Source organism: Palaemon carinicauda, chromosome 30 (genome assembly GCF_036898095.1).
Source record: "Palaemon carinicauda isolate YSFRI2023 chromosome 30, ASM3689809v2, whole genome shotgun sequence".
Taxonomy (NCBI): domain Eukaryota; kingdom Metazoa; phylum Arthropoda; class Malacostraca; order Decapoda; family Palaemonidae; genus Palaemon; species Palaemon carinicauda.
Window position 1 is genome coordinate 24,239,880 of NC_090754.1, and position 13,722 is coordinate 24,253,601.

Sequence of the window (13,722 nt, forward strand, 5' to 3'; positions counted from 1 at the left end):
ATAGTGAAGACTGAGCAGCCTGTCCCTGATGTATCATACTCGTGTAAGATTTATATGAAATCTCAAGCAGACTGGAATGGAATTTTGAGTGATCTTTTGGGCCTGAATTGGTCAAAATTGATAATTGATAAGCATATCCCTTTTCATGTGCTAAGGTACTGAGTGAAGGACAAACCATGGTTCAGTGAAGATTGTAGATGTGCTTACTAGGAGAAGCAGGAGGAGGCCTATCATCTTTGGAAAAGTAGTAGATCAGACTTGACTCGGAATAACTAGACTCGGCTTAGATCTTTTGCTCAGAGAGTTTATGCCTAACTGAGAAAGAGTACAATTTAGCCTTAAGAAATCCTTCCTTGTAGAACCAAGGAATATAAGTGGTGGACTACCCTTAAATTTGCACTTTTTGGTGTTGATGCAACAGTTCCTCCTTCACTTGAACCAGATGGCTCTGTCACTCACTGTCCAAAGGAAAAGGCATCCCTTTTAGCTGATGTATTTGACATTAAGCAGAGTAATGAGAAACTGTATCTTCCTCATTCCTATTTTTTGGAGGCTAAACTAACTAGTTTAGCTTTTCTATCTCATAAAATTAAAGCTCTCTTGATGGACCTTGATGCTTATGGAGGTGTAGACCCAAATGGTATTTTTCGTTTGTTTTTTCTAAAAACTAGATTTCCCAGCTCCAAAGTTGTAGTATTTCGTGCAAGTTACCAAGAGGAGGAGCTTTTTAGCACGTTTTGGAGAATTGGTAATGTTAACTCACTATGTAAATGTGTTTGTGGTAGCTCAATTCCTACTGATTTCCTCCCAATTTCCATAAATCCCATATCTAAAGTTTTTGAACGTCTTGGTAAAACGTCTTAATAGGTTTCCGGAAGGTAATTATCTGTTCCCTAATTTGCAATTTGGTTTTTGTACAGGCCTTGGACCATGTGAGTCCCTTCTTACAATCTCCAATGCTGTACAGAAATCCCTTGATTTTGGTCAAGAAGTTCGTATGATTAACCTTGATTTTAGTGTTGCCTTTGACTGTGTTAATCATGAGACCCTTGTTTTCAAACTCAAACAGTTGGGAGTGGGTGGGTCTTTTCTTAGCATATTATTGAATTTTTAAGCAATAGATCACAAAGAGGTGATGTTGATGTGCACCATAGTGAGTATAGGAATGTGATATCTGGTGTTCCTCAGGGTAGTATTATTGGCCCAATAATTTTCATACCATATACACATGACATGTGGTTTGGCCTAGAAAACAAGCTTGTTGCATATGTAGATCATACTACACTCTCTGCATCAATTCCATCTCTTGAATGTAGATGTGGGGTTGCTGAATCCCATAAGCTTCATATGGTAATGGAGAATGTGTATACAAAACATTTTGTCAAAATTCCTCTTACGTTCATAGTTACAGGGTAATCAGTTAAAGTAACTCGATAAACCAAAAACATTGTTCCCTACAAGAAAATGCTGTATTTCTTTTATCGTAAATTTTGATAATTATTACATTTTAATGTAAAACAAATTGTGAGCAATGGCATCTGTATAGATTCCATGAGTCACAAGATGATGTATTACATAGATATTACACCCTTCGCCCTCCAGTTCTACCACAAACCTCAGAGGGAGTACACGTTGTGTTTGACCTGTGACAATCGCTCGTTTTTACATCTTTTTCTCGTATTCGGCAAGAATTTAATCATTCCAAAGAGGAAAACACAATTTTAACATCTTGCTAACATAAAGAAGAAAATTCTCTCTAATGAGAGTGTAGAAGTTGGTAATATCGGCGAAATTAGCGGAGTTAGTGAAGGAGAGAGATGATCATTGAGTGAATGTCTTGCCTAAAGAAGCAAGATATTGAGCTAAGGGATTTATTTATGATTAAATTATGATAAATAACTTTGTTTTGTTTTATTAATATCCAAAAAGGAACATAATACTCATAATAATCATGATTAATAATATTGTCTTTGTAAAAATAAAAAGAAAAACTTTGAATGCCCCTATCTCAAAACTACAGTATACTTATTGAACAAATTCTATCTTCTCCCTTAGTTTTAAAGATATAACATTGAAATTTGGTATGTGATGTAGAAAGACATTAAAAACTAATTAGATGTTTTTGTTTTTTCCAATTTTTGTTTCATATTTTTTTCTCAATTATTTCCCCTGATTTTCCAGGTTAATTTTTTCACCACAATGAAAAATTTTATATCTAGCAAAAAAAAAATGACTTTTAGGAAAGAAAAACTCATTTGATTGGAGGTCTATATAGGGTAGTAATCTCAGGTCTTAATATTGATTATGAAGGGAGGAGATAGAATTTGAAAAACACTAATTTTCAGGATAAATCACTCTGGTGTCTCAAAACCGAAGGTCGCAGGCAAAAATCCTATGGAGTTTGGAGATGCCCTAAGTCACCTTATAAAGTGGGATGAATGTCAAAGTCTGTCCTTAAAAAATGGCATTAGCTCCCCCCCTTAATAGAGATCTAGCTAAAATTAGTGCATAGTGCAAATTATGGATCATGAAGTTGAATCCTAACAACACTCAAAGTACTGTATGATTGTAAGTAGGTCAAGGACAGTGGCTATTCAACATCCAGATCTCAGCATTGATAATGTTTCTTCAACTTTGTATGACTTAGAATTTTAGGTGTGATTCTCGACAGCAAATTTACCTTTGCAAAACACATTAGGTTTGTGTCTTCTTCAATTGCACAAAAATTGAGAGATCTGTTGGACTAGATTATCGGCAGACCAATGCAACTCCACACCACAGTTTTGCACATCACACGTGTGCCGCTGGAGGAAGGTGTTGAGCCAGAGTGCGTGGGCATCGCTCTGGCAAAGTGTTGTCCACCCTAAACAAAGTCACACCAACAGCCTGTTCAGTCTTACTACTGTCTCTCTAACACCCTCATTATTTCCTTTTTTTTTTTCCTCTCCTCCTAGCCTTACCTAAAAAGACTATTGGCGATGGGCCAGGGGTGGTGGGAGAAGGCTTGGTGTAGCTGGAAACTCGACACCTGCACACTGGCGGCAGGTGTGTGATGGCTGCGCTCCCTGTGACCATGACCACACAGGAACTCAGTACTGCACCTGTGACTGAGCAGGCTTTTTCAAGAGTACCGCTTTTTGCCCCAACTAGGGAAGGCCCTATTAAAGGTGGACTAAACAATGGTGGTCACACCATCCCAGTCATTGGGCAGCTGCACCCAATGCAACACCATATATGCAGCTGTGTGAAGGAAGGAATAATTACAGTAAATCATACCTCAAAGTAGGTGCATGGAATGTTTGCACCCTTATGGATGCCAGAGAGACACACCGCCCTGGAAGATGAACAGCCTTAGTCTCAAGAGAACCTGTAAGATTTAACGTCGAAGCGGCTGCTCTCAGCGAAAGTAGAATACCTGGCGAACGGCAAATCACAGAAGTTGGGTCAGGCTATACTTAGTATGGAAAGGGAAAAACCTGAAAGACCACCGTTCCCAGGGTGAAAGCCCATAACCTGACAGTACATGCAATTAATGAAACGATCGCCGCACTGAGACTACAACTCCCATAATAAATAGTTTTTCACGCTAGTATTAGTGTACGCTCTTATCATTAGATGCAGACGACCATGTCAAAGGTGCCTTGTACCAAAAGCTTGACACTGCCATATCCCAAATTCCAGCTGGGGACTGTCTCTTTCTCTTAGAGGATTTTAACGCCAGTATGTAGCGAGACCATGACCTCTGGCACAACATAATCGGAAGGCAAGGTGTGGGAAACTGCAATGATAATGGCCTACTCCTCCGTGGCCTTTGTGTTGAACAGTTCCCCTGTTCAGCACAAGCACGCAGTTCAGACTCCAGAATCGAATTAAGATCACCTGGAAACATCCTAGATCAAAACACTGTCATATCTTAGATTATGCCATAGTCAGATAGTAACATAAAAATGAGGTTTTGATCACAAGAAGCACGCTTGGAGCCGATGACTGCTGGATGGACCACTGGCTGCTCATCACAAAATTAAAACTAACCATCAAAAGAAAGCCATGTAACATCCAACAAAACGAAGCCAGAAGAAGACACGACAGTGGTAAATTAAAAGATCCTGATACATCTCGAGTTTTCCAAGGAGCAATCCAGCAGAGCCTACCAATCAGAGAACCTTTAATCACCGCTAAATGGACTTCCTTACAAGATGCCATCAATGAAGCTTTAAGAATGATAATCAGCCACCAAAGCAAACAGCACCAGAACTGGTTTGACGACAACGACGAAGATAGTAAGTCCCTCATTAACACCAAACGGAAAGCTCAAATAGCCCTCGACCAAGACCCTAATTCCTACCCAAAGAAGGCTTAATGTTAACAAATAAAATCACAGGGTCAAGCAAGGCTTCAAGAAATACAAAATGAATGGTGGCAGTAAATGTCTCAAGACCTACAAGGTTATGCTGACAGTAGGGACCTTAAAAAGCTTCATTGCAGGCACAAAGAAAATTTTCGGACCAAAGCACACTTCTGCAGGGGTACTCTTGGCAGCAGACAACACCATTCTTACAGAAGATAAAGAGATCCAGAACTGTTGGGTAGAACATTTCAACACCTTCCTGAACAGGAACTCATCAGCCCAACAAGACTTCCTCCGAAATGTGCCACAACATCCACCCCAATTATGGATGTCCCTACCACCTAGATTTTAAGAATTTGATGCTACTTTAAAACAAATGCGCGCGAAGTGGAGGCCGCAGGACCAGTCAACATTCCCACTAAACTCCTGACCACAGCGGTTTAGTTCTGAAGATGTGTCTTCAGTCCCTCATACTAAAAATATGGAAGGAAAAACAGGCCCCCAATGATTGGAAAGGCACATTCCTGTTCACCATCTTCAAAAAAGGAGATAGAAGAGAATGTGGCAATTATAGAGGGATATCCTTGCTACCAATTACGGGGAAGGTCTTGGCAAGGATCCTACTAAAAAGATTACAAAATGTAGCATGAACAATCTTGCCAGAATCACATTGTGGTTTCCACCCATCTAGAGGAAAAATAAAAAAAGACTGCAAAAACCCATAATCCTAATTTTCTACGACCTCAAAAAAGCATACGACAGCATACCAAGAACAGGCATGTGGTCTGTCCTCAAGTGCTTCTGAATCCCTGAGTCTTTTGTTGTAATGATCAGAGTCCTACATGATGGGATGGCAGCTAAAGTAATACACTAGAGCAACCTGTGAGCCCCCTTCCTATTCATGTGTACTAAAACAAGGATGTGTATTGGCTCCAACCCTTTTCTTTTTATACTTTGCTGCCATGCTCTATCCTATGTGAAGTACCCCACAACAACCCAGGGGTTGAGATAAAATACAGATTAGATGGACGAATTTTCAAAATGACCAGACTGAAATCCCAGCGCAACACCAACACCATCAATGTGAGGGAACTGCAGTTTGCAGATGACAACGCTGCCATAGCCCACACCCAAGCAGAACTCCAAGAATCAATTGATAGTTTCCATGCTGCCTATACGTGCTTTAACATAGTCAAAACTAAGAAATTGGCCCAGCCAAGATCAGGGGAAATTATTATTATTATTATTATTATTATTATTATTATTATTATTACTATCCAAGCTACAACCCTAGTTGGAAAAGCAAGATGCTATAAGCCCAGGGGCTCCAACAGGGAAAAATAGCCCAGTGAGGAAAGGAAATAAGGAAATAAATAAATGAAGAGAACAAATTAATAATAAATCATTCTAAAATAAGTAACAACGTCAAAACAGACATGTCATATATAAACTATTAACAACAACAAAAACAAATATGTCATAAATAAACTATAAAGAGACTCGTGTCCGCCTGGTCAACAAAAAAGCATTTGCTCCAACTTTGAACTTTTGAAGTTCTACTGATTCAACCACCCGATTAGGAAGATCATTCCACAACTTGGTCACAGCTGGAATAAAACTTCTAGAGTACTGCGTAGTATTGAGCCTCGTGATGGAGAAGGCCTGGCTATTAGAATTAACTGCCTGCCTAGTATTACGAACAGGATAGAAGTGTCCTGGGAGATCTGAATGTAAAGGATGGTCAGAGTTATGAAAAATCTTATGCAACATGCATAATGAACTAATTGAACGACGGTGCCAGAGATTAATATCTAGATCAGGAATAAGAAATTTATTAGACCGTAAGTTTCTGTCCAACAAATTAAGATGAGAATCAGCAGCTGAACACCAGACAGGAGAACAATACTCAAAACAAGGTAGAATGAAAGAATTAAAACACTTCTTCAGCATAGATTGATCACCGAAAATCTTGAAAGACTTTCTCAATAAGCCTATTTTTTGTGCAACTGAAGAAGACACAGACCTTATATGTTTCTCAAAAGTAAATTTACTGTCAAGAATCACACCTAAAATTTTGAAAGAGTCATACATATTTAAAGAAACATTATCAATACTGAGATCCGGATGTTGAGGAGCCACCGTCCTTGACCTACTTACAATCATACTTTGAGTTTTGTTAGGATTCAACTTCATACCCCATAATTTGCACCATGCACTAATTCTAGCTAAATCTCTATTAAGGGATTCACCAACCCTAGATCTACATTCAGGGGATGGAATTGATGCAAAGAGAGTAGCATCATCTGCATATGCAACAAGCTTGTTTTCTAGGCCAAACCACATGTCATGTGTATATAGTATGAAAATTCTGCTAGTAACTAACACCACAATGGATGGAACCACCATTGAATGCATCAAATACATCCCATACCTGGGAAGCATCCTTTCCACCCAGAATACCACCTCCAAAGAGATTGAAAGCAGGTTACAAGCTGGCCACACTGCATATGGGAGACTATCCACCAGGGTGTTCATGAACAAAGACTTAATCAACCATACAAAGGTGATGGTATATAACGCCATTATAGTATCTACCGTTATATACATGAGACTTGGACCCTTTATTGTAGGGACCTCTAAAAACTGGAACAATTCCACCAGGAAAAAAATGAGCAATAACGAAAATCAAATGGAATGAATAATGTGTCCAATACAGCAGTCCTTGAAAGAGCTGTCACCAGCATCGAGGCCATGATCGTTAAACACCTCCTAAGATGGTCTGGCCATGTGATGCACATGGAAGACACAAGACTACCAAATAAAATACTACTCAGCGAGTTAAATACAGGCAATCGCTCTAAAGGCTGCCTTATGCTTCAATTTAAAGACCAACTCGAGAAATCCCTCAAGGAAACTAACATAGACTGCAACACCTGCTAAGGTACCTCTGAAAGAGAGAAAAAAAAGATATATGATAACTAATAATAATTGCTATAAACAAACTGTATGAAAACTAGATGCTATGCTATAGACCAAGAAAATAGAATAGTGATATCCAGGAAGAAAATATTGACGAAATATAATTCCATAAATCAGGATAATAAATCTATGGAAATCTAACATTATAAGATGGCCTTATGTCCAGATTGATTTAAGGCCTGTCTCAGAATCTAATCCCATCATAAGTCAACAGTTTCTTGTATACATATTCGTTAACAATATGTAGAGGTTCATCCATAACACTTATTTGTAATCTCTTCATTTTCATTGAACATTATCATAGTTTTACTCATATTCATTTTCAGTCCAATATTTCTGCTTTCTGTGTTCAAATCTTCTATCATGCATTGCATTTCCTCCTATGATTCAGTAAACAGAGCTATTTCGTTCACAATTTTTCGGTTGTCGAGGCGTTCCCCATCAATATTAATTCCTACATTATCCAAGTTGAATTCTTAAAAACTACTATTTGGCATGCTGTGAATAATTTAGGAGAGATGGGATCATCCCATTTAATTCCTTTCTCAGTTTGAATTTTCTCAATAGGTTTATGTAGTTTTAGGATTGCATTACTTCCTGTATAGATATCCTCAAGTATTATAACAAAAGATTCATCTATTCCTTGTCTTTGAAGGGATTTCATTGCTGCTGAAATTTTGACAGAATCAAAAGCTTTCCCATGGTCTATAACTGTCATACATATTGGTTTGTTATACTCTGTTGATTTTTTCATTAGATGGTTGATTACATGGATTTGGTCTGTTATTGAATACCTTCTTCTAAAGTGTGCCTGTTCTCTTGTTTGATTGAAGTGTAGCTGTCTTTTTATTCAGCCTAATATGATCTTTGCAATTTTTTATATATAACAGAGTAAACTTTTTGGTGGTAATTTTTCGGGTCTTTTGTATCTTCCTTTATGTAGATTAGTACAATCATGAAATTTTCACAAGTGTGTAGGTTTAGAACATTGAACATTCTTACAGACATTTAATGTAAAGTTGAGCTAGTTTTACTATTATGAAATCTCATCCATCTATTATTAAATCAATTTTTAGGCCATCTTTTGCTGCTTTGCCTCTTTTCATTACTCTTAATGCTTTCTTTACTTCTTCAGTTGTTATGTTTGGTATTGGTTCAGGTGTTTCATATTTGCTAAGTTTTTTATGTCCCTATTTGATAGAAACCATCCGCAACTTTTATCACTTCATCTCTTTTGTTGGTAATATTTTATTTGCATTTATGTTTGTAATTTTCTTGCCAAACAAACATATATGAGAGTAGCACCATCTTGTTATTTGTACTCTTTATATTTGTTTGCTTCCCCTTTTTCACACTAATAAAAGTACAGTGAATTGACTTCATAAGAGCGTCACAGCCAGATTCCTGCCATGAGGAGTATCTTCACAATAATTGATCAAAGAGAACATTTGTTAAATGTAGTGGAGGGCTCCCAGAGTCAACTTGCTGATTATATTTTTTTTATCATTATTTTAGTTAAATACCAAAGGAATGTTTTTCACTCTGCACCAGGTCTAGTGTATCAATGTGCACAGCATAGAATTTTGAATCCGTCACAGCACCTCTTATGCTGAAATATGTTGAACATACTATGGTACATCAGTGAGAACCAGTACTGGTACTGGGGTTGAGGCTACTCGGTTATTAGTGTGCATTCAACTAACATCTTTTGTCGGTGAGCATGGGAAGGATGGTTTTTTTCTGTACTCTGTGGCTAGGCATCCTCCTCAACCTTCAAGTTGAGTACTGTCAACCTTCAGGCTATAAACAGTTGGTTAACTTCTGATTTTGTTGTAAGTTATTCTAAGCGATAGAGTTACGTAATAAATTACCATTTTTTTTTTCATCTCTTACCTCAATTGGGGAAGGGAGGCATTTGGTCCTTAATCGAAATATATAGAAGATAGCAGTTGAGTGCATATTTGCGACCAAGTAGCATCAGCTTTAGTACCAGCATTGGTTCTCGGCTTTGTGTCATAGTACATCTTAACGTATTCAGCATAGGTGCTGTGATGGATTCAATAGAACTTGAATCCATATATTTTCCTTTTAACTCATTAAGTCTGTACCATTTACAGTGATACACTTGCCCTGGATCAGGGAGGAAAATATTTCTTTGACATTTCATTTTCATTTCCTGTTTTAGCCTTCCACAGGAGAGTTGGAGACCACACATCACTAACCATAAAAAGAAAGATTTTGTCAAAAAATCTTTATCGCTTAATAACTAGTAAAATTTGCAATAAAAATTCATAATTATAGATGTGTATTTAACAAGTGTCTAATTTTTAATGTTTATTGTTAATAACCTATTAATCTTAAGATTTTTTTGTGCCTGACTGCAGTTTGCATCTCTAATTTATCAAGTATTTTTCCCTCATGAGCGTATTTTGAAGTACAGTTGTTCAGTTTATATTTGACATTAAATTAAGCTTCCTGTCATAAAAAGTTAGCTATAATCACATTGAATTTTGGACGTGAATAGAAAGGTGGGTCAAAGTTGCTTAGGTTAACTGGGTGTTTACATAGGCTTCATTACAGAGGCATCTTTCCATTTATATTGGAGGTTGCTTTGGTTTTCTTTACTGCTCTATCAATTCCAGTAACTTGAATGTAAATGCTTGTGGAGTGATTGTCTTGATCCTTCTTTATGAAACTGCAATGTAAGCTTTTATATTTCCAGTTCAGAAGAAAGTCGTATAAAGATGACAGAAATATTGGGTGAAATTGAAGATCTTAACCAAGGTAAAGATCAAAAAGGTTTTACCGGAAAAAAAATCTTGGGTAGAGGTCGGATGAGATTAACAAAACCTGTTGAGTGTACTTTGAGACCACCTGTTATGCCCTCGCCAGCTAACCATGTTTGGAGAATTCATGTTACACATGTAAGTTTCCCCTTTTTTGTTATTTTATATATTTTTTGTTTTTCCTCATAGTAATTACACTTGTATGATGATATTTATGTTTTGCAGAAGTTGGGGTACTAAAAAATTTCATTTCAAGTATGTAAATAGTAGTGGTTAGGTTGGAAAATGTACACTTTATGATTAAAGCATAGAGACTAGGAATGATCCTAATCAACCCAATCTATTGAATAATGGAAATGGAGTTGCCATGAATTTTCAGTGTTGCTCACACCAGCCATTTCAAAATGCTCACCTGCAAACATTTTTTCAGCTTGAAATTCCTGTCAGCAATGAATATATCTTAACGAGGTTGTAGTTTGATTAATTTATTCACCATACATACTTGGAAATTGCTATTTGCATAATTTGTCAATGAAACTTTATGAAGGAGTAATTTAAATGTGGTATATTTGGGCATTATGCCTGACACTCTAAGAGTTAGAACAAATCAGTTTGATTTCCCTTTAAAGATTTGACATCTTAAAATCCCTCGCATAACGGCCATAGCCAGCCAAGTTGACTAGTATTAAATTTCCCCTGAAAAATTTGCTCAGTACACTACTGGATGTCATTGTTGCAAAATTTTCAAAGTCTTTTTTGTTTTATCTTTTTTCTTTAGATCCTCCTGAATTATTTATATATAATTTTTAAGTTTTTTTCTTTTTTGCATTAAAAAAAAGGACTGAACTTCCCTTTATTATAATATCAAGAATAATTCAAGAAAAGGAGGGTTGAAGATTTGTTATGCTGAAAAGAGAAGTAAAGTGCTCCATGAGAGGAAATTATGTACAGGTTTCTAAAGAAATGGAGGAAATTCAAAGAAGACCTTCATCATATTTTATTGAAATCTCGATTCATGTTTTTGAAAACATTGAGATATATAAAAGTCCCGAATTGACTATCTAAAGTCTTTGCATGTAATATATATTTGGACAATATTATACTTCGTTTTTTTTATTCGATAATGTTTATATTATTGGCACTAAATCCTGTTTGATTTTCATCTGGGCAAATGCAGTCGTACATCTCTATAGGAGAAAATTCAAAGCTCAAAGTAGGATTTTAGTTTACTACCTCAATTTTTCTCAACTCAAATCATCCCCTTTTCTAGTCCTGATTATATGGAAATTGCTTTTTTAAGTTGCTATGAAAATGTACTTTTTGATATCGGTAGCATTTTTAAAAGCAGATCTCTTACCTCGATTGCCTCAATTAGGCCTTAGCGGTCTTTATATTATTATTGTTACTAGCTAAACGACAACCCTAGGAGGAACTGTAGGATGCTATTATCCTAAGGCTTCAACAGGAATTTTTTTGATCATTGTTATAGTTAATATACATTAGCACTGTTCATAATTTTTATATTTTTAAAATCTTCCACAATTTGACATAATTTTATATAGTTTATAAAGTTTGTATCTTTAAAACATTTAAAATTCTTTAAGTGTAAAAGCCATATCAAATTATTTTATTTTAGGTTGAAAATGCAGCAAGTTTTTGGGCTATATCAAATGAAACCCATGCTCTCAAGGATTTAAGCTTCATACAAACATGTGTGGAGACTGCAGTTTCCCAGAATACAACACCCTTCTTGGACCCGGATGACATCAATGTGGGACAAATTTGTTTGGCCCCCTTTAGAGATTTGGAATTTGTGTGCAGCTTTTACAGAGCAAGAATAGATGAAGTTATCAAAACTAGTGAAGATGTGAAAGTTATGGTAAGGATATTATTTGGAAATGCATTAGGTTTTTGAGTTATCATCTGTAAAAGGTCTAGATTTTTTTCTATTTAATGTTCATTATATAATGTAATGTAGACCCAGTATGGTGGTAGCTTTTTTGTCAACACAAATATTTTATGAAAACTTGAGTAGAGTGCTAGGAATTGTTTAAAGTAGTTAGTGGTACCTTATTTACCATGAAATTTGACCTGCCAAATAACAAAAGGGATTTTGACGAAGGAAAAATCTATTTCTGGGTCGATCTGTGAAGGCCGGTGAAAAGGGTCCTTCTTTACACTTTTCTAATATAAATCTTCCAAATATACTAGAGAAAGATAAAAGCATGGAATGCAGAGGTTACAACCCTCGCGCGAACACCTTGTTGGTGTCGTGTATTTAACAAGGGCGTGTGTAAACCACTATTCACAGGCTGTCTTCCATTTAGATAATCCCTTCATCAAAGGGGAGGGCCGTGATAGGCCCTAGAGAATACAGTTGGACTACCCCACCGACACCTACTACTCGCGCTCTCCAGGTCATCCTTCTGCAAGAACATATGGCTTGGCAAGGAAAGGGTGAGTCCGTACAAAAATAACCGAGAAGGGTTTCACCGGGCGTCACAGGTCTCTCCCCAGAAATAGATTTTTCCTTCGTCAAAATCCCTTTTCTGGGTCGATCTGTGACGGCCGGTGAAAAAGTACCAGAGAATGCCTTCCAAGCCCAATTAAGTAATAACATAATGCGGAGAATACAATCACCATGTACGACAATAATATACTATAATAATGTAAGAAACGTCCAATTACCAACTAGCCAAATAACTAAGACGACAAGGAATCAACTGAGTGTCGAATCGCAAAAGGCATCAAACCTTACATGTCTAAGCATATCTAAACCTTAAAGGAACCGTAACTACAATAACAGTTAAACCATTGGAATTAAACATGGTAAATATCATAGGGCTAACGAACTACCCAGGAGATTGGCGACGTGGTGTGAGTGGCGGGTAGGAGGGAGAAGAGAAGAGATGGAAGAAAGGAAGAAGCAGAGATTAATGGAGAGGGAAAAGGCTCCCCGCTGCCATCGTCGGGTATTTGAGGGCCTGTAAGATCCATACATAGTGCCATTTGACAACCATAGGGGATTTCCAACCCGTATATTTTTTAAATATCAAAGTCCCTGTTCTGGAAGTAATTGATGTAGGTATCTACTGTCCGTATATCATGAGCCTGGGGAAATGATTCCGGATTAGTATGTTTAAAGAAGTAGAGTATTTGTTGCCTGATACCGTGAATGGAAATAGTACCTCCTTGTTCCCCGACAACCAAGCTAAAAAAGGGCCTTGAGAGTAGTGACTGAACACAGAGAAAAGATCCTGGGGAAGGAGAATAATCTTCCGAGGGGAACACCTATATTGCGGATCCTCATTTCTTAGCTAGGAAAGCATTGTCTGGAGAAAGGAGTTCTTCGGCTGAAGGGAGGAAATCTATGTTTTCCGGGTTCGTGAGAGAGCTGCTAGTTCTGATATTCCATCACCTGAGGCCAAAGCCGTTAGAAATAAAGTCTTCCTAAGAAGAGTGATAAGAGCAGGATTCATTGTCCGTGTCCGGCGCAAGTTTTGAGGACACCGTTCATAGACCAGAGTCCTTTTGTGGCCGAACCGAAGGTCAAAGCCTAGCACATGTTTTTGGAATAGATGAGAAATAAGAATCAGCTAGGTTAATGTT

General features: G+C 37.2%; 1 protein-coding gene across 1 annotated transcript in view; it reads left to right on the plus strand.

Annotated features, from left to right (window-relative positions):
- The window catches only part of LOC137623431 (ATP-dependent RNA helicase TDRD9-like), a 252,515-nt gene that overhangs the window by 109,372 nt on the left and 129,421 nt on the right, over nt 1–13,722 (plus strand). Inside the window, exons 8-9 of the mRNA XM_068354265.1 lie at nt 10,050–10,251; nt 11,750–11,992. Of these exons, the coding sequence (XP_068210366.1) occupies nt 10,050–10,251; nt 11,750–11,992 (445 nt within the window). The remainder of the gene's footprint in view (nt 1–10,049; nt 10,252–11,749; nt 11,993–13,722) is intronic.